General features: G+C 41.4%; 1 protein-coding gene across 8 annotated transcripts in view; it reads left to right on the top strand.

Annotated features, from left to right (window-relative positions):
• SULF2 (sulfatase 2) overlaps window positions 1–18,409 on the top strand; it is a 294,763-nt gene that overhangs the window by 222,709 nt on the left and 53,645 nt on the right. For all 8 annotated transcript variants that reach the window (XM_035124105.2, XM_035124104.2, XM_035124103.2 and 5 more), the window contains 2 exons: window positions 14,737–14,888; window positions 16,869–17,038. In XM_035124105.2, the coding sequence (XP_034979996.1) occupies window positions 14,737–14,888; window positions 16,869–17,038 (322 nt within the window). The remainder of the gene's footprint in view (window positions 1–14,736; window positions 14,889–16,868; window positions 17,039–18,409) is intronic.

Genomic DNA, 18,409 nt, shown 5'->3' with positions numbered 1-18,409 from the left:
ATTTTGAACTATTCCATTGAAGTAGCTTGTCACCAACAGTACCCTGAATCCAGGGTGGGGCTACACCATAGCTGCCAAGTCTCCTGTTTTCCCTGGGAAAACCCCTTTTTTCTTACCTTTTCCCGGTGGTCCCCCGTATCACTTCGTCTCCCGTTTTTCTCCATTATTTTCTCCTGCCGGTGGCCATTTTTTTTCTTTCCGATTTGCCCTTCTATGGGCACCAAATAGATTTGCCCTTCTATTGGTGCCCATAGATGGGCGAAGCGACACCGGAAGTTGTGTCAGCACACTTCCTGACATGCATACAAGCGACTTTTGAAGCCGCCGGCGGCCATTTTGGGTGCCCATAGAAGGGCAAAGCAACACCAGAAGTTACATCGACGCAACTTCCGGTGTAAAATGGCTGCCGGTCCCGGATTTTGCAGTCCGGAACTTGGAAGGTAAGGGCTACACGCAAGAAGAAAACACTATAAATAAGTCAGAAATTAAATCATTATAACAAAAGAAAAGCAAAACACTATGGAAAATTGCATAGAATTTTATTTTGCTCTCCAGCGCCATCTGATGTTGTATGTTTATAGCACATTCAGAACACTGTTTTTTAACTAATGTAGCTGAGCCTCCAGTCTGGTGGTCTCAGAGCCATTGTTGCAGTTCTGCAGCATTGAGAATTACAACATTCAAGGCTTGAGCTAATGCCCACCACTTCTTTGGAGCAAACTCTGGATCCACATTTCTGTCTTGCAGGCTGGCAGGAGACCTTGTGATTAACGTAGTGTAATCATTGTCATCTTATGTCAAGTCAAGCAGGTGTGTTTTCATACCATTCTTGTGTCTGAATGCTATTTTGGGAGGTGATGAGCAATAATTAATACTTATGCTCTGTGGAACAATAGAGTTGCCTGTCTAGACTGAAGCCTTGAGGTGTTACTGCAATTTAAAAGTTGACTAGTAAACATAGTAACATTACTTTCTAGCTTCTCGTGTTGCTTCTACTCAGCAGCCAGACTAGGAACATGCCTTCAAACAAATTAGATCATTTCCTTGCTTTGTTCTGCTCAGATAAAGACCCTGAATTAGTCTGTGATGGAATAAATTGAGGGAAGTGTGGACACCCTATTACTCTGTAGCTGTTTCCTTTTGTTTAATAAGGGCATTAATGTTTTTGTGCCTACAAAATGTGCCACAGACAAAAGTTAACACCTGCTTTTGTCCTTTCCATGAGTACTGGATTTGTTGTTGTTTGATCATGCCAAACCCAGCTGTCTGAGCGTTCTGGAGCCAAATTGTGAAAAACTGTGTCCTGCTCACTCACAGCTCTGAATTCCTAGCATTGATTCTAGGTGAATAAGTTCAGGTACAAGTTACGTTGAATATGCAGTGAAAACTCACCGGATATTGAGCTGCACCTTGCAAACCATCTTTTTAATTTGGATGTGCTCTTATGCCTTTCATTATGTCACGGTGCAAATGAGCTGCGCAAAGTGGCTTTTTGCAAACCTTCCTGTGCTGCTTTTGGAGGTTGAGAGAGAGGAACAGCACTGGCTGGGTGGGGGAAGCAGTTTCCATTGAATGAAAACTGCTTCCTGCTCCTTGAGCAAAGGTGTGTTCCTACCATCCATCAGCTGATGGGGCGTTTGAAACAAACCTTACGACATACCTTGCTCTAGCAAAGAAACAATTGGGAGCCCACCCTCAGCTCCTGATTGTACCTTTGAAACCCTACCTTTACCCATCCCATACCTGGTGCCATGTATTATTTTTTGTTTTAAGCTGTTTTTAAAATTGTGTAATATTTTAATATTAATGTTATGTTTCACTTGTTGTAACTTGCCCTGGGTAAAGAGTGGGTTGTTGATGATGATGATGATGATGATGCACACTACATCAAACTTGGCATGGTGGGCCAAGTTAGGTCTGCAAACTGGTGGTTCCACACCTAGATTTTGGAACATATAAACAAAATCTATTACAAACCTCAGGCTAATTCCAAACTAATAAAGAGCAAAACTCAGAAATAACAAACACCTGATTAAAAGCACAATATCTATCATAATCTATAACATAATACACAAACTGAGCATCCAATAGTACAATAATGCCAAAAAAAACCCCAACTTATATCTTATCAGTTAAAGCAGAACAGTAACATGATTGTACCATGTCGAAATGCTCCAAATAGAGGATATGTTGTTATTGTTGTTTAAAAGGCTGTGAGCTATCTGTTTCATTTCTTCTTTCTCCTTCGATCACTGTAGAGTAAATAAAGTTCACTGTAAGCTTTTCTGATTTCTTTTTCTCTGTGGTCCCTGTAGAGCACAGAGTGCATTTAGGATTTCATCAGGGAATTCTCACGCAGGCAGAATCATTCTCAGCAATGGGCAATCATTCTGTCACCACCAGCTTAAAGAACATCTGCACAGCCACCAAAAATCAATGGATGATGTCATTGGACTGCTGTGTTGCACTTAGCCAGGGGATCAGAAAGCACTCTCTGAATGCATGTTTTGCATTCTTTCAGAGCGGGCCTTCAACACTTCTTTTACTCATCTCCAGCATTTAAAACTCCCATTGTACTAGGCACCTTTTGCGACAAGGAGTATCATTAGTGCGAGCAGTTTCTGAGCTCTGGGCGCAGTACTGCGCCTAACATTTCAGATTAAAACTGCAGAGTGGAAGGAAAGGAGGACCTTTTTCTGCCTCCCCACTTCCAGCCACTCTCTGAAGGCTGGAGAAGAGATCCTCTTAAGAGTATTGGGGGGGGGCAGGCAGGGGAAGCATGACTTTGTTTTTTGCAGTCTTCAGATGAGGACTAGGCCATGAGAAAAATGAACATAAGATTCTAGCTGCAGTTATTCATTTTCAGCTTTGTATTCTTATAAAAAAAAAAGTGCACCTAGGCATTCTGTTGTTGCACCCATGACCTAGGTTTAAGGTGTCATTTAAGCTCCAGGCTTTCATATCCCAGTTTCTAACGCTGCTCATCTCACTTGGGATTCCACTGCAGCAAGTTTTGTAGTCACTTGGAAATGGGGAGAGTTGTGGGGAAACACATCATGACTGTTTCTTGCCCCCTGACTCCGACTCCATTGCCATCGCTTCCTGCTCCACCACTACCACCAGCTGGTTGAGGTCCTTCCCCCTCCACAGAGGCTCTGCAGGAAGGGCAAAGGAAAGAGCTGCCAAATTGGCTTCCCCCTCTCTCAGACTCGGGGATTGAAAGGGGGGGAGCTATGTCTTCCATCCCTGAGTGCTAGCCTTCAACCACCCCCTCTGCTTCATCACCTTCATCAACCTCCGCTCAGGAATGCAAAACCATGCCAGATCCTGATGAAGCTGAGGGGCACATGACACCTTTTGCATCTGGCTCTTTCATCCCACAGCCACCATTTTGCATTTGGTTCCAGTTGGTGGGCCTTGAGCTTCTTAGTAAACAAACTGTTCTGTAGCTCTCCTTGGTACAGCCCTGATCAGAGACAATGGAATCCGATATTCTGTTCCCTGCCCCACACTGCCTTGTCATAGTCCTTCTGTGCTGATTTGTTTTTCAAAAATTCAATTCAACCCTCAACTTAGGTTCATAATGCTTAAAAAACTTTGAATGAACTCCTGCATGGACTGTTGTCTTTAGCCACTTCTCCTGGATGCTTTTAACATTGTCTTTATTTTTACTTTTCTGTGGTCAGCATCGCAGCCAGATACTAACAAGGAAGTGCTTCTTCCATCACAAGTTGTCTTGCAGCTTTTCCAATTCTGCTTTCCATTTGCTATCCCTGGCTCCACCCGAGTGGATGATTGCAGATTAATTTTGTCCACAGTGATCATCTTTTAACCTGTTCCTTTATTTGCACTGTGGCATTTCCTTTCCCGGTAGCAATAGCAGCAGAGGTTTCGAAAGAAGAAGAAAATCCAGGCAGATGCAGATGCAGCCAGATTTAATATTGTTACTGCTACCAGCAGCGGAGAAATGCTACTTGGTGCGGTCATGTTATCCTCACAACAATTCTGTGAGGTGGGTTAGGCTGAAAGACAATGACTGTCCCAAGGTCACCCAGTGAGGTTCATGGCTGAGTAAGATGTTGGCCACTGGCCCTGGTCCAACACTCTAACCCTACACTGAATTGGTATACAAATATGTACCCACTTGTTGCATTCATAAAAACAAAAAACAAATTTGCAACTGGCATTATGCTGGACACGATTGGGTAAAACAGGTTTTGTTGAAGACTATAGAATACTTTACCAGGACCATTTCTGCATGAATGTTGACTGCTCTCTTTAAAAAAAATATGCCTGTGTGATAAGAGGTAGCCAAATATTAAGGCTTTGAGGTCATATCTCCATATTTGATATATACAGTGAGGAATTGTTCTTGTGTGCCAAAGGACCCTACCCATATACAGTAGAGAGGTTCCTGTATTTTCTTGGGTGCTGCGCTGGAAGTTGCACAGGAAAGCAACTTAAGTAAACATGTCAAGTTAAAAGTTGAAGGTTAGTCTGTGGAAGATCTGCCACTTTCAGGCTGAGTCATCGGTGCATTAAAGAGTGGCCACTCTTGGATCAATAGGGCGTGGCAAAAGAAGACTGAAGGAGGAAACAAAGGACTCATTGCAGTGAGGATTTATTGGTGTCAAAAAACTGTTTCTCCTAAAGCCTCCTTATATAAACATTTACAAAAGGAATGATCTGCATGGGTTTTTCTTTCTTTCTTGTTGGTTGTATCTCCTTCCAGGAGACAGCATTTAAAAGGAGGAATGTGACTTGGGAAGATAGGTCTGTTTCTTGTTCCTGGAGTCAAGAATAACACGGTGTTCAAGTGGGAGCAAGGACATAGCTGATAAGGAAGCAGGATCTTGGCATGAAGGGAAAGAGTCAGGGGTTGGTAGGTCATTAGGGGGCTGGCAATATGCTCGTGGGACTGGTTAACTCAGCTTCTTCTTCAGAATCCCCAACTGGCTTATTTTATTTTATTACTTTGTTTTATTCATAAAAATTATACACCTCTTGATTGTAAAGAACCACAAAGTGGTTTAAGTGCATTATATATCCCTTCCCACAGCAAAAAGCCTTAAGAGCCAACAAAAAGATTCAGTAATAAAAATTACTGTACATAGGCATGTGAACACACTTAGAATTCAACAACATAGAAGGGTTCGTCCTTCTCAACCATCGGTGCATGGGGAAACAAAAACAGCTTCCGCATCATGAACAACTTGAGAAAGTTGAAAGTTGGTGCCAGGTGGACCACCCAGGGAAGAGCATTTCCATAGTTTGGGAGCTATTACAAAAAAGGCCAATTCTCTTGTCCCCACCCCCTGGACCTTGGTGGTGGTACACCAAGAAGGGCCTCAAATGATGAGCTCAGCATCCTTGTTCATATGGGGAAACACATCTCTGTAAGTATTGGGTCCCAAGGCTTTTAAAGGTCAAAAACAGCACTTTGAATTGGGCCTGGGAACTTTGTTGAGCTTTCCTGCAAGGGTTCCTGTTTCCTCATTGGATAAGGTCTGGTTAGACCGATAATATGAAGGAGTGATGATTTATTTTTAATCTTTTTAGGAAAAGTTGTTATCTGTATTTTTGTCAGGGCTGGACTGAACCCCCCACCCCCACCCCATCCAGGCTTCAACACAATTTTGGGAAGAGGAATGCAAATAGTTTTTGCCCCACATACAGGTGAAACTCGGAAAATTAGAATATCATCGAAAAGTGCATTTATTTCAGTAATGCAACTTATTATTTTTTATTTTTATTTTTACAAATGCTTTCTTTTGGAAATTCCACAGTAATAAAACAAATAGTTAAAATAATACAAAATTAAACATCGCTATTACATTTCATTAATTACATTCCATTTATAATTGACCCGCCTAACGACAAATAATTACATTTACAACAAATCAAGACTTGACATATCTTGCTTTGCATGTCATCAATCTATCTCATATATTGGTTTCACCTTTTAAATTGCGTTACTGAAATGCACTTTTCGACGATATTCTAACTTTCCAAGTTTCACCTGTATCAATTTCACCTGTATTAATTTTGTGACAGCAGTCACGAAATTAAAAGACGCCTGCTTCTTGGGAGAAAAGCAATGACAAACCTACACAGCATATTAAAAAGCAGAGACATCACCTTGCCGACAAAGGTCCATATAGTTAAAGCTATGGTTTTCCCAGTAGTGATGTATGGACGTGAGAGCTGGACCATAAAAAAGGCCGATCGCCGAAGAATTGATGCTTTTGAATTATGGTGCTGGAGGAGACTCTTGAGAGTCCCATGGACTGCAAGAAGATCAGCCCTGAGTGCTCACTGGAAGGACAGATTATGAAGCTGAGGCTCCAATACTTTGGCCACCTCATGAGAAGAGAAGACTTCCTGGAAAAGACCCTGATGTTGGGAAAGATGGAGGGCGCTAGGAGAAGGGGACGACAGAGGACGAGATGGTTGGACAGTGTTCTCGAAGCTATGAACATGAGTTTGACCAAACTGCGGGAGGCAGTGCAAGACAGGAGTGCCTGGCGTGCTATGGTCCATGGGGTCACGAAGAGTCGGACACGACTAAATGACACAACAACAACAACAGCAACAACAACAAGCTGTAGGTTTTCTTTTCCTTACTGTTATATGTCACTGATGCAAGCATGCATAAGTTTACCATAAGATCAATTAAGCAGAAAATGCAATCAATTAAACACAGTGTGTTGTTCCTGTAAAATACTTTCCATGGGACCACAGGTTTTTTACGTTCACCAGCCACTGCTAATGTGCGGTACCTAATAGTAGATAATATTGCTAGAATAATAACTGAATTGTAACCTTTTGCAAATAAGTGGTTGATTGTAAAGGGAAGAAAATTGCTCAGAGTCAAAGAGACAAAAGGGCAAATAACGGAAGTATATTATCGAAGGTTGCAGAATAAGTCAGAGCCAGGAATAGGGACTCTGGTTTCTGAGTCACAGTTCGCTGTGCTGACTCCTAACCACTGAAACCAGATCTATTCCCACTGGGACTTCTATGTTTATGCTGTATGCATTACAGCTGAGGTAAAAAGAAGAAGGCCTGAATTCAACATTGAACCAAGAAAGGGGTGTTTTATTCTGCAGCAAATAGTCCTAGAATGACTATAAATGATACCTGGAAGGTAGATTCTGAAGCATGCAACATCAGAATTGTGCTGAGGGGGTCCTAATGGTTAGAATCTAGCCTGTACAGCTCATTTCATGTGTAATCTTGCAAAAAGTGGAACTTACAGGGTGGAATTCAACATAGTGCTAAGGGAAATGTTCTGTCAGCAGAAGGATTTGTATTTGCAGAAGAGGATTTCCCCAACTGTCCTTCATGCCCCCTAAATATGATCTAGGGGATCCTACAACCCTCTGGAGGTTTTGGGAGGGTGTGAGGTGCACATGTGGGAGGGGAATGGGAAAGTCTGTTGCAGAAATACTTGCACTGATGGGAAGCCATAGTAGAATGCTAGCCTTTAATCCAGACTTGCTATGCATCCAGACCAAAAATCTTGTCATACAGCATTCTTGTTCATTGCCTCATAACTAACATTAGCATATTTTCCATGCATGTGTTTTTCCTTTACATTCTCTTCCCCCGCACCCCTTTTAATTTATATTTTTCCAGCGTTTTATAATAATGAACAACACATGCTAGAGATACCCTCTCTGCATGTGGGGGGGGGGAGTCCCATCAAATAAATACTTCAGAAAGCAGGTCTCCAAAATCCATGGAAAAGAAATTGATAACAATATCCAATGGGAAACCCATTCAAGAAAGGGGGGGGAAATACGCAATATATTATCATTCCTTACCCAACAGCAGTAAATTGCTTCATTACGGCCTGACCCTTACCCAGTGTGTGTTAAGATAAATGGTTTGACCTTTTGTAGAAAGCAATTGATCAGAATAGGAATTCTCAACTAATACATATCTTCCTACCGAAAAGTAGCAACAATAGATTTATGTCTCCTCCACTGGCTCAGAATCCTTGGGGAGAGATCCACTAAAAGCTATACAGCTGATTGATTGATTGATTGATTGATTGCTAAGCTTGATATTTACCATTGATGTGTATTGAAACACTTTTGTTAACATCATAGAACTGCAGGAAAACCTAATCTAAAAGCCTTTTATAATCTAGTTTGGTTTCTGCTTTAATAACCGTAAAGATGTCAACCATTCTTCTCTGTAAGAAACTACGGTAGCTGCTAGCCCTCCACACTGTTAGGTACCCCATTAACGATCTGATTCCTGTGAGGAATTAGCATGGTGGGTCCCTCACGTGCCTCAATATATTTGATGATGTACCCTGAAAAAAAGGGAGACAGCCGGGATGTATCCATATCTATAAAAATGAAGCTAAAGAATCAATACAAACATTTAATGCTCCCTTGCCACACTGCCAACCATTATGTCTATTTTCTTTCTCCCCCCCCCTCTTTATTTTTACCTGAATATATCTTTGCTCAGTGTATTTTTAAATTGTCTTAAGAGGCTTCTCCTTTCATTTTTCCTCCATTGGTAATGCATTGTTCTGAAGGGATGCCAGCACCTGCCTTTAAAGAATAATGCTTTCTCATATTGATTTATCATTTCAGCCAAGAAGTAATATTTAGTTTGGTATTTGCAAAGAAATGGGATTCTTATCTTGAAGCCGTCAGAACAGTAAAAACCTAAGCAGGGTATTTGCCCGTTTGTCAAAGGCTTTCTGCAATCCATGTTAGATTTAGATCTTATGGAGACTGCATTACTAAAATAAAGAAACAGAAAAGGCTTTGTTGCATTATTGAACCCATGACTTTTTCGGAAAGATGATATATTTCCCTTGAGAATACGAGCAACTTATAGAAGCCTAATAATATACTCTGGCCCTGGTAAATATGCCACATTCCCAGCTTTGATCTTGTTCTGCCATTAACATGCGGAACTGCTGTTGGAAATTTGGAAGGTGGAGCTACACGTTCCATATGTGTGTTTTTGCCAGAGTTTCTTCTTGTGGGTGTTGCGAAATGCAGCTGCTGAGGATACAGTTTGAAGAGGGAAGCTGTCATGGGATGAGAGCTGTCATTTCCCCCACAAAATAATCACTGCCATCCTTCTGATTTTACCTCCTGTCAGGGAAAAGCTACAGTTCCTCATGTTTCCTTTTCTCTACCCCACAGTTTGAGAGATACTTTCAGTTGGGAAAAGCCATTGGAAAAATAGGAAACCCCTCTCCTCTAGCATTCATCTTCCCCTTCAAATTACTATTGCAGTGCCAAATTTGAATTTTGTAACACAAAATTAAGAATCATGGGAACTACATTGGACCCAACATTGTTCTGCGCTCACAATGACCCACTTTGCATAAGCTAAACCATGGCTTAGCATGAACCTGTGAGTTCCTGGAATGGAGATCATGGCTGCTGTGCTCCTTACCCAGTCCTCTTGTTATGCTACCCAGGACCAAGCCATGGTTTGGTGTAGCGTGTCATTTGAACCTGAGCTCCTAGTTTGTCTTGCTCAAGACAAATCAGGAGCTGTAACCAAGGATTACTCTTGAATTTACTGCTCACAGACAAACCAGGAGCCCCAGGTTCAGACAAGCCAAAGGCTGCAGGGCAGCCAAGGAAGGAGTGCAACTGCTGCCGTGATCTCCTTTCCAGGAACCTTCACACTAATGCATCCACACTAAGCCAAGGTTTAGCTTGGTATTATGTATGAACTGAGCCAGGAGTAACTCAGTGAACTCAGTGAGACCTAGTGGGACAAGGAGAAGGGCCTTTTGGTTGTGCCCTTCGCCTATTGGTTGTGCCCTTGGCTGATTGTGATTCATTAGCTTGTATTTGAAAATTTATTGTTTGGTGATGATGTATTAATAAGCCCTAGCTCATTAATACATCTATAAGCAGCTATAGAATTGCATTGTAAAAAGGGTGGTGCTGTGTTAGCATGACCTTCATTGTGCCAGGTTTGGAGGCAAAGCTGGCAAGTTGCAAGACTTCCTTATAGAAAGTGTAGCTATATAGCAGCTTACTCTGTTTTATTGAAGAAGAGCAGGGTATTTTAATGCCTTCATCATCACAGAGGTATCTGTGGAGGGGATATATTGATTGAAAATGTTTAGCCAACCAGATTGGTAGTTGGATTCCTATTGAAGATATTTGGCAAGCCAACATGACAGTGATGTGGAATTGAGGTCTAGAGTGATCATTCTGTGATACTGTACTATGGATACTGTGGACAAAACTGTATTGAATTAATTCTTTAAAAAAATTAAATGAAAAAACTTGAACAAAACCCTGGTTAAGCATACTTACCCTTCTCAAAGAACCATGCCTACTGCTGTTTCCAATCTGGAGACAAGAGCGTTTTGGGAACTAACATGGAACTGGCTCTACATATCCTGTTTGGCTTCTCCAAACCTCTTAATTTCTTTGCAGGAACAACTTTCCTTGAGTAATACACCCCCAGGCACTCCCTAGTTACATTTTGCTTCGCTTTAGTCCTCAAATTTTGTTTCATCCCTGTTGAGCCCTTGCTTCAGATGCTACTCTAAGCTCCAGAGTTTGAAACTGGAATGAAATTTCAACTAAATCTTGTTCCTTGTGAATCCTGTAATCAGTAAATACCCTTTAGCATACATTTATGGAAAGGAAAGGGCAACTTGGAGCAGTTTTAGGTTTTCATACCTTAACTCACAGAGAAACATCAACCAACATTTATAAAAACATAAATGTCTGTGCTTCTTGCCAAAGTTTCTCCAGAAAGAAGCTACTTTAAAATGTCACGGTATCTTACAGTTCCTTGTGTCTGAAAGCGACTTCTGGGAGGGTGGAATGTTTGTGGTCAGAAGAACCAGTCAGACTCTTAATGGGTGGGAGGTTTCTCTTAATTGAGTTCATTAAGACTATACTGTCTCCTTTGTCTATTTATTTATAAACCCATGTTTTTCCTAGTGTGTCTTCCAAGTTTATTGCTAAATGGAACAAAACCAATTCTGTTTATAAAGGTACTTTTTACATAACATAAGCTGGGACCTTTCCAGAGTTAAGCAATCTTGTAAAATAAATAAATATTGTGGGCAAAATTATGCATATATATTATTATTATTTATTTAAAAAATAGCCCTGATGTCTGAATGTGGCACTGTAAGTTTGTGAAAAATCTTATCAGCAGACACAGAACATAAAGATTTCTCTGCTCATTGTAGGTAAGAGTCTGCGTAGATGGGTTACATTTCCAGGGCTCAGATAAATTATAAATTGTGGGTTTTTATCCCACTGTTACATTGGACAGAGCTAACAAATTTTGAATGGCAGTTTCAAGCATATTAAATTAAGGAAACATGCAGAATTAAAGGAAGGAAAGATGCCGCCCAAGGCATAGCACTCTGCAGAAATAATTCGCAACACTGTCGATCCACAAAAGCTTGAACTGGCCTTGGTAGCCAACGGCAATTTGTACTTGCCAACATTCCTTCTCTGCTGCTGGGGGAAGTGTTCAGGTCCGTGCCATCTTGCTGAGCCTCGTGGGCAATGTGATCCTGCAACCTCCATCCTGAGCACTAAGCTGGGGATAGCAGGCTTGTCCCTGTCCTGCAGAGCCCTGGAGCCATTCGGAAACCAGTGAGACATTTATATTGCATTGTGCTGGGAGCCTCTTCCCTTCTGCAGGCTCTAAAGATAGGGAGGGTGTTTTCTGCCAAATTTAAAAAGGCATCCGCCAGTAGTCAGCTGAAAAGTATGTTAGTGGACCTCCGTCCAGAGCCAAATGTAATTTTACATGAAATAGCCTATCAAGAGGTGAAAAGTGTAAGGATATTTTGGATGGCATAATGGCACCAGGTGCAAAATCTGCTTAGTATTTTGAAACTTAAATTAAAAAACAAACAAACCACTGTGTACAAGGCAGAGGCAGTATGCGGGACATCATGCTATCTTGGGCTAAAATGCTGCTGAAAAGAATTGCTTTGTTTTGCCATTTGGAGATGTTCTGTTCTCCTGTGCCCAGCAGCTGCTCCAGCCAGAAGCTTAGAGTTGCGGCTCAGCCATTTGTGGAATATTAATTCTCCATCTGTTTAAAAAAAATGGTTTCATTGGTTTTTGGTAGGAAAGGTTTTAATTGTTTTTAGAATGGTTACTTTTGTTTTGTATTTTATCTCATTTTTTTTATCTTTTTGCGCGCTGCTTTGATGGCTTCAGGCTGTGAAGTGGTTTATACATTTGTTAAATAAATAAATGAGAGGCAAGGAGAGGAGTAGGAATAGTGCCAAATGCAGCTGTGTATAGTTGTGATATAATGGCGAGGCACGGAAACCTTCAGATGGCTGTGTTCCAACCTTTCACTGTGGACAAGGATCAATATCCCTATCCATCATCCCTAGATACTGAGGCAAGGAGAAGAAATCTACTCCACTATTCAATTACCCACACATTACTGTGGATTGCACTTAACTCTCTAAATATTGGAAGTGTCTCAGGAAGCAGAGTAACCGGAGAAAGTGTTTGATTCCACAGTCCTTTCTTGGGAGAGCATGGCTGTCCATTTATTGTTTTACTCCAGTATTCACCCACCTGATGCCCTCCAGATGTTTTAGGCTACAATTTCCATCAGCCCCGGCTGAGACTGATGAGTGTCATCTTAAACATCTGTAGGGCACCAGGTAGGTGAACGCTGCTTGACATCATAACACCTTGGCATTTACTTTGCATGTTGCTGTTGTTTTAGTCTGGTTGATGCAAATGACCTAATTAAAGGCAAAGGCAGTGTGACTTTAACGTCAGAGTGATGAACTGGAATTTGTTAGTACTCTTCTGGCTTTGCATGAACTTGGATACAAACTAGCTGTTAGGTACCTGTGCAAAACTCCTATGCCTGCCTGTGCAATGTGACTTGGATTCTTGCATTGTATTTTAATGTATATTAGCTCTTTGCTGGCTGGCTAGTTTCCTTCTTCCTCTTTGCTGCTGGAAAAAGAAGTTGAGCATTGTCATGGAGTGGATGAGGAGATCTGCAGCAGCACAAGGAGTGCCAACTTGGCCCCAGGACAGTGGATGCCTGGGGCCGTGGCTGCCAAGAAGCATGCATAGCCCTGGCATTGAAATTTGTGGGTGCTTGGGCATCCAGTACCCCAGGGAGTTGGCACCTATGAGCAGCACTGAGAGGGTTGGAAGGAAGGTCTTCTGCAGTAGCAGCTGTCAAAGCTGAAAGCTGCTGTAGTACGTGGAACACATACAATTACAAAACAGAAGTATTTTATTAGGGAGATTTAATCCCATAAACAGCACATTGTTGTGCATATCTACTATCTCTTGAGGACTGAGGTGGAAGGAAACCAGTTTTGCTGCTTTGAAGCACCAAGAATGGTGCAGAGTGCTGTTTGGTGATGCACTTGTGACATCTCAAAGCACACACACCCTTCTCCCTGGAAGAAATTGGTGCTTGGATATCTGGAGGCAAGAACATGTGGCATGAAGATGAAGGGAAGCTAGGCTTGGCAATCTAGCTATCTAGCAGGCCCTTGTTTTTAGCTACACCTGTATGCATCTTTATAGAGACTATAGCAATAAAATAGTAACATAATAATAAAATAATAAATACTTTATTGTCACTGTACCACTTGTTTACAGTGAGCTAGTCCATTGGCTGATATGGGTTTATTAAGCAGCTCATTAAAAAAACAGATTTCAAAAGTCTCTTCAAAAATTTCTGAACCCAGGATGGTGTTGATTTCATGACCTCTTGCCCATAATTTTCTGGAGCAGCCCATTTCTCTCTAAGAATACAGAAAGAGGACCAAGAGTGGTTTTCTGATCCCACCTCTTTTGTACAATTGTTGTAACCATATGAGATCTGCATCTGGCCAGACACAATGAGATAACTGCCAGGAGTCCATTCACATTTAAAGGAGTGGTCCTAACCCACCTTCTCTGGCAGTATCAGTAGGTTGGGAGGCAGGATGATCAGGCCAGATGCTGTTGCTTAGGGTTTCAGCCCTAAGTGTCCGGATGGAAATTGCTGAAATGTCTGGGCCTGGGCTGACTCAGCCCCTCTCCCTCCCCACTTCTGGATCACCTTGCTTCAGGGTCTACATCCTGTAGCTGGAAGGGAGAGTGGCACACCAACAGGAGGCTGCCTTATCTGGGCTCAGAGACCCCTCCACCTAATCCAACTCCCCCACTGACTCAAGTCTGGAGTCATTGGGTGTTGAATTACTCTGGTGGAAAAACACCAAGTCCCAGGAAGGACAGGCAGACTAGACAGAACATGCTTCCTAAAAGAGGCCCTGGTCATTGAAAAGGTGTCACGAGTCATTTGCTGTGTGGCAGACAGGTTTGTACAGAATGAATGCAATTTACATGCCCATCATCAACTGAAAGGTGAAAATTGTAACTTTTTTGGTAAAGTTTTCCTTCCACGTTGCTAAGAGGGGATCCTTAATCACTTGTTATAGGTGAGCAAGCCAGTGGCCACTTGCAACCCTTGCTGTAAATTTTCTGGGCAAGTTCCGAGTCCCTTCCCTATTCTGTTTTATGCTTAATGCACTGTTAGTGCTAAGTGTTAAAGCATTTGCTTTAAAATAAAATATTAAAATAAAATATGATTGGATAGGGAAAATATGATCACTTTGTCTGCAAGAGCCGAAAACTAAAGAGCTCTATACTATAGCATGATTATCTCCAATACATTTATGTATTGCTGTCTCCTCACAATGTCTCCTCTCCCCCTTTTTGCTTCCAGCTTTCTTTGGGAAATACCTGAATGAATATAATGGTTCCTATGTGCCTCCTGGTTGGAAAGAATGGGTTGGATTGCTCAAGAATTCTCGTTTTTACAACTACACGCTCTGTAGAAATGGAGTGAAGGAAAAGCACGGATTTGACTACTCTAGGGTAGGTTCTTACTGATTTATTTTCATTTCCCTCCCCTGCCCACAACTGTGGGAACAGTACGGATGCTTTATGATTTCAGTCTAATTAAAGTATTTGTTTCATATTTGAAAGCTGCTGCTGGTAATATAAACTGCAATCCATAAACCTGCTCCCTTAGACTGCACATTATCGTTTTACTTCTGGAGGGATGTATAATTTAAATTTTATTTAGTGACAGCAAGCAGTTCTTAAGCCAGTAAGCACTTCAGTATGTCCTACCAGCTGGGAAATGGATTTGATCGTAGTTTGACTCATGTTCTATTGACTGGTGTTCCCTGCTTTAATTAACACAGAGACATACTCTTGATCTGCTGCATGCATGTGATTAATTCTCTTTATTGCAAAATTGCTGTTTCCATGGTGGTGGTGTGCAGATTTTGAGGGAGTCCTAAATCTGACTCAGTATAGTCCACAAACTCAGTTAGTGTTTTTCTGCAGTGTTATGAAAAGGAGATCAGAGGTTCAGGTTGTGTAATTCTAATTAAAAATACGTTGCGTGGGTGGGTGGGTTGGGGGGGGAGCGAATGAGTAACTTTAAAAACACCTGATTTTTTAAAAATATTCCTATAGGGTTGCCTTTCATTATTAACAGAAAAGAATATAGCGGAATAAAGATATTTGACACCCGCTTTTTATCCAACTAGTCAGAACTAAAGCAGTTAATAAACTTAAATTTAAATAAGGGTTGTTAAAAGGTATGCTTCTGAATCTAAAATAATCTGATTAAGGGCAAGGCAACTGCCTTTTAATGCATAATTCATTTAAAACTTCCGTCACATCACAGCAGAGTGTGACAAAGAGACAGAATTCAGGATCTAGCAAAGGCACAGTATGTTTAAATGAATTACTCATGACTGTCTCTGAGCCTTCTGTTGTCCATCTGTAAAATAGTAATCCTTCCAAAAATTGTTGTTGTTGTTTAGTCGTTTAGTCGTGTCCGACTCTTTGTGACCCCATGGACCAGAGCATGCCAGGCTCTGTTGTTAAGCAGGTAAATAAATATGATGAGGTCTGAGTTTGAGATTAGGTGGTAGGATAGGAACGAGGCGCAAACTCAGACCAATATGTTTTGTACATCTAATTGGACTTTCAGCAGCTGCATGGTTAAATTGCTGTGCATAATAACAACACTATGCTTGATGTGACTAAGTGTCTGAAAGTGGAACCCCTTGCTATCTTCTCCAAATATATATTTTCATTAAGTATATTTCCCAGTACCAGTGCAATAACATGACTTCTGAGAGATTAGTTTAATGATCCTTCATTTTGGTAGCAGCATGTATATTTCTGTTTCCAAAAATATCTTCTCCGGTGGCACTAGAATTAGCAACACATTGGTTGCCCTTTTTGTAATCTCAGGTGTCTGAGTGCCACGTGACGTGTAATCAAAATATAACGCAACATTCGTGTTCACTGACCGTCTCTGTCAAGCAAGTCTCTCCAGCATTTTATTACCATTACATTTAAGACTTGTTCCATATAACACACACACACACACACACACACACACACACACACACGGAAGTCTCAGATTAGTTTGGTTCAGTTCAGGGCTCAACAAGTAGCAGTAAGGCCAGCCCTACCATTAGGCAGAGTGAGGTGGCCACCTCAGCTGGGTGCTGGGAGTTGGGGAGCAGCAGACAAGTTCTGGAAGGACAGAGCTGTCTGATTCTTTCTTAGGGGGAAGTCTTGACTCTTATAGTGGAATCAAAATGCTTTAAATGTATGGCGTGGATGTGAGCTTGGTAGGGAATTGTAAAAAACAAATCAAAAAAGCATATTTAAAAACATACCTGCCCTTTACATTTGCGATTTTTACAAAAGTGAATAAATCAGGATTTCTCCTCCCAACTCTAAAATGATTGCAGTGTCCCCTCTAGGCTCATAGATGACTTTTGATGTCATTTTGCTGATTTTTCTTCTCTTACTCACTCTTTTCAGGATTATCTGACTGACTTGATCACCAATGACAGTATTAGCTTCTTCCGAATCTCAAAGAAGATGTATCCTCACAGGCCAGTTTTGATGGTTCTCAGCCATGCAGCTCCTCACGGTCCTGAAGACTCAGCCCCTCAGTATTCTCATCTCTTTCCCAATGCTTCTCAGCACATGTAAGGAAAAGGCAACAAAGCACCAAACCAATTATCTGCATTTCCAAGCAAAGGCATAGCATTCCTGGGAAATCATTTCTGGATCATTTGTGCTTTGGCATAAGTTTATCGCAGGTAGCAGAAATGGAACAGCTTGGCGCTTTTCAATTTATAACTTGTAGAAATCTACACAATAAAATGAACAATCCCATCGTTTTCCATTTGCAATTTATGGAAATTCATTCCTCTTTGGGAAAGGCTTTGTAAAGAGTAAGGGGAAAAGAGAGAATGGAACTTGGGTAAATTGGCCTGAGTTTGAGCTTAGGTGGTAGGATAGGGATGAGGCACATACTCAGATCCTATGCACAATTACCTGGGTTCATGTGAACTCAGTAGGACTTATTTTTGAGCAGACACACATAAGATTTATCCATCAGGTGCTTTACCTTCACATGTTTAAGCTTTTCTCCAGAACCTTGAAAACTAGAGACATGTGGTTGCACAATATTGCACCCTTTTAGTCTAGGTTTCTTGATGCAATCCCACATCTCTTCTGCTCTGTACCCTGCTAATACAGAAAAACCAAAATGAGTGGTGTGGAATCATATCACCCCTTTCCTTCACTTGACTTCGTTGGATGCCCCTTACTGAAGATGTGTAAGAGGGTGTGTTCAAGTTATGATCTCCTCTGAACACTTCATTTCTCTACATGTTGTACCAGGGAGAAGAGGAAGAGCAGACATGGAGTTGTCCCTTGCAGTAGCAGCCACACATCCCTCTTCTTATCTATTCTTGCCCTCCACAAGGTCTTTCTGCTCCTTTAAACTTAGTTGTATGTTGATGGTATGCAACACAAACTTAGCTTGTGTGTTAAGAGCTTCTTTTAATGCACTGTTCTGTGTGCCTCTGCTGTGTGAAGAAATCAAGGGGGCAAGGATGTGGGACACAGCCTTCTTTACAGTGGCACCCAAACTGTGGAATCCCCTCCCTGGGTTGTCTGTGTGTGTGTGTGTGTGTGTGTGTGTGTGTGTGTGTGTGTGGAGAATTTTAAATAAAAAAGCAGGCAATAAATGCTCTGTAAATGCAGAATAGAAATGCCAATATAGACCCAATAGCAGTCACTGAAAATTTTGACTTTGGTAGGAGAGAGGAAATAGTTTTCAGTAAGTAATCCTGAGTCTGCTCCAGCATATGCAAAACAATTACTTTTGGATATTTAAAAAATAGGCTCGCATTTTATTTTATACCTGCAGGTTCATATCGCCGACATGTATCCTTTTTTTGCTTTGGCTGCTTAATAGGCATTTATCCATGATTGTTGGATACTGTAGTGGGTTTCCCCCCCCCCCCCAGAGGCAACCACTACTGTTGCCTCTGTAAGCATTTTATTCT

The sequence above is a fragment of the Zootoca vivipara genome, chromosome 7 (genome assembly GCF_963506605.1).
Source record: "Zootoca vivipara chromosome 7, rZooViv1.1, whole genome shotgun sequence".
In the NCBI taxonomy this organism is placed as follows: domain Eukaryota; kingdom Metazoa; phylum Chordata; class Lepidosauria; order Squamata; family Lacertidae; genus Zootoca; species Zootoca vivipara.
Note: the sequence above shows the minus strand (reverse complement) of the source record. Positions and strands in the feature narration are given on the sequence as shown.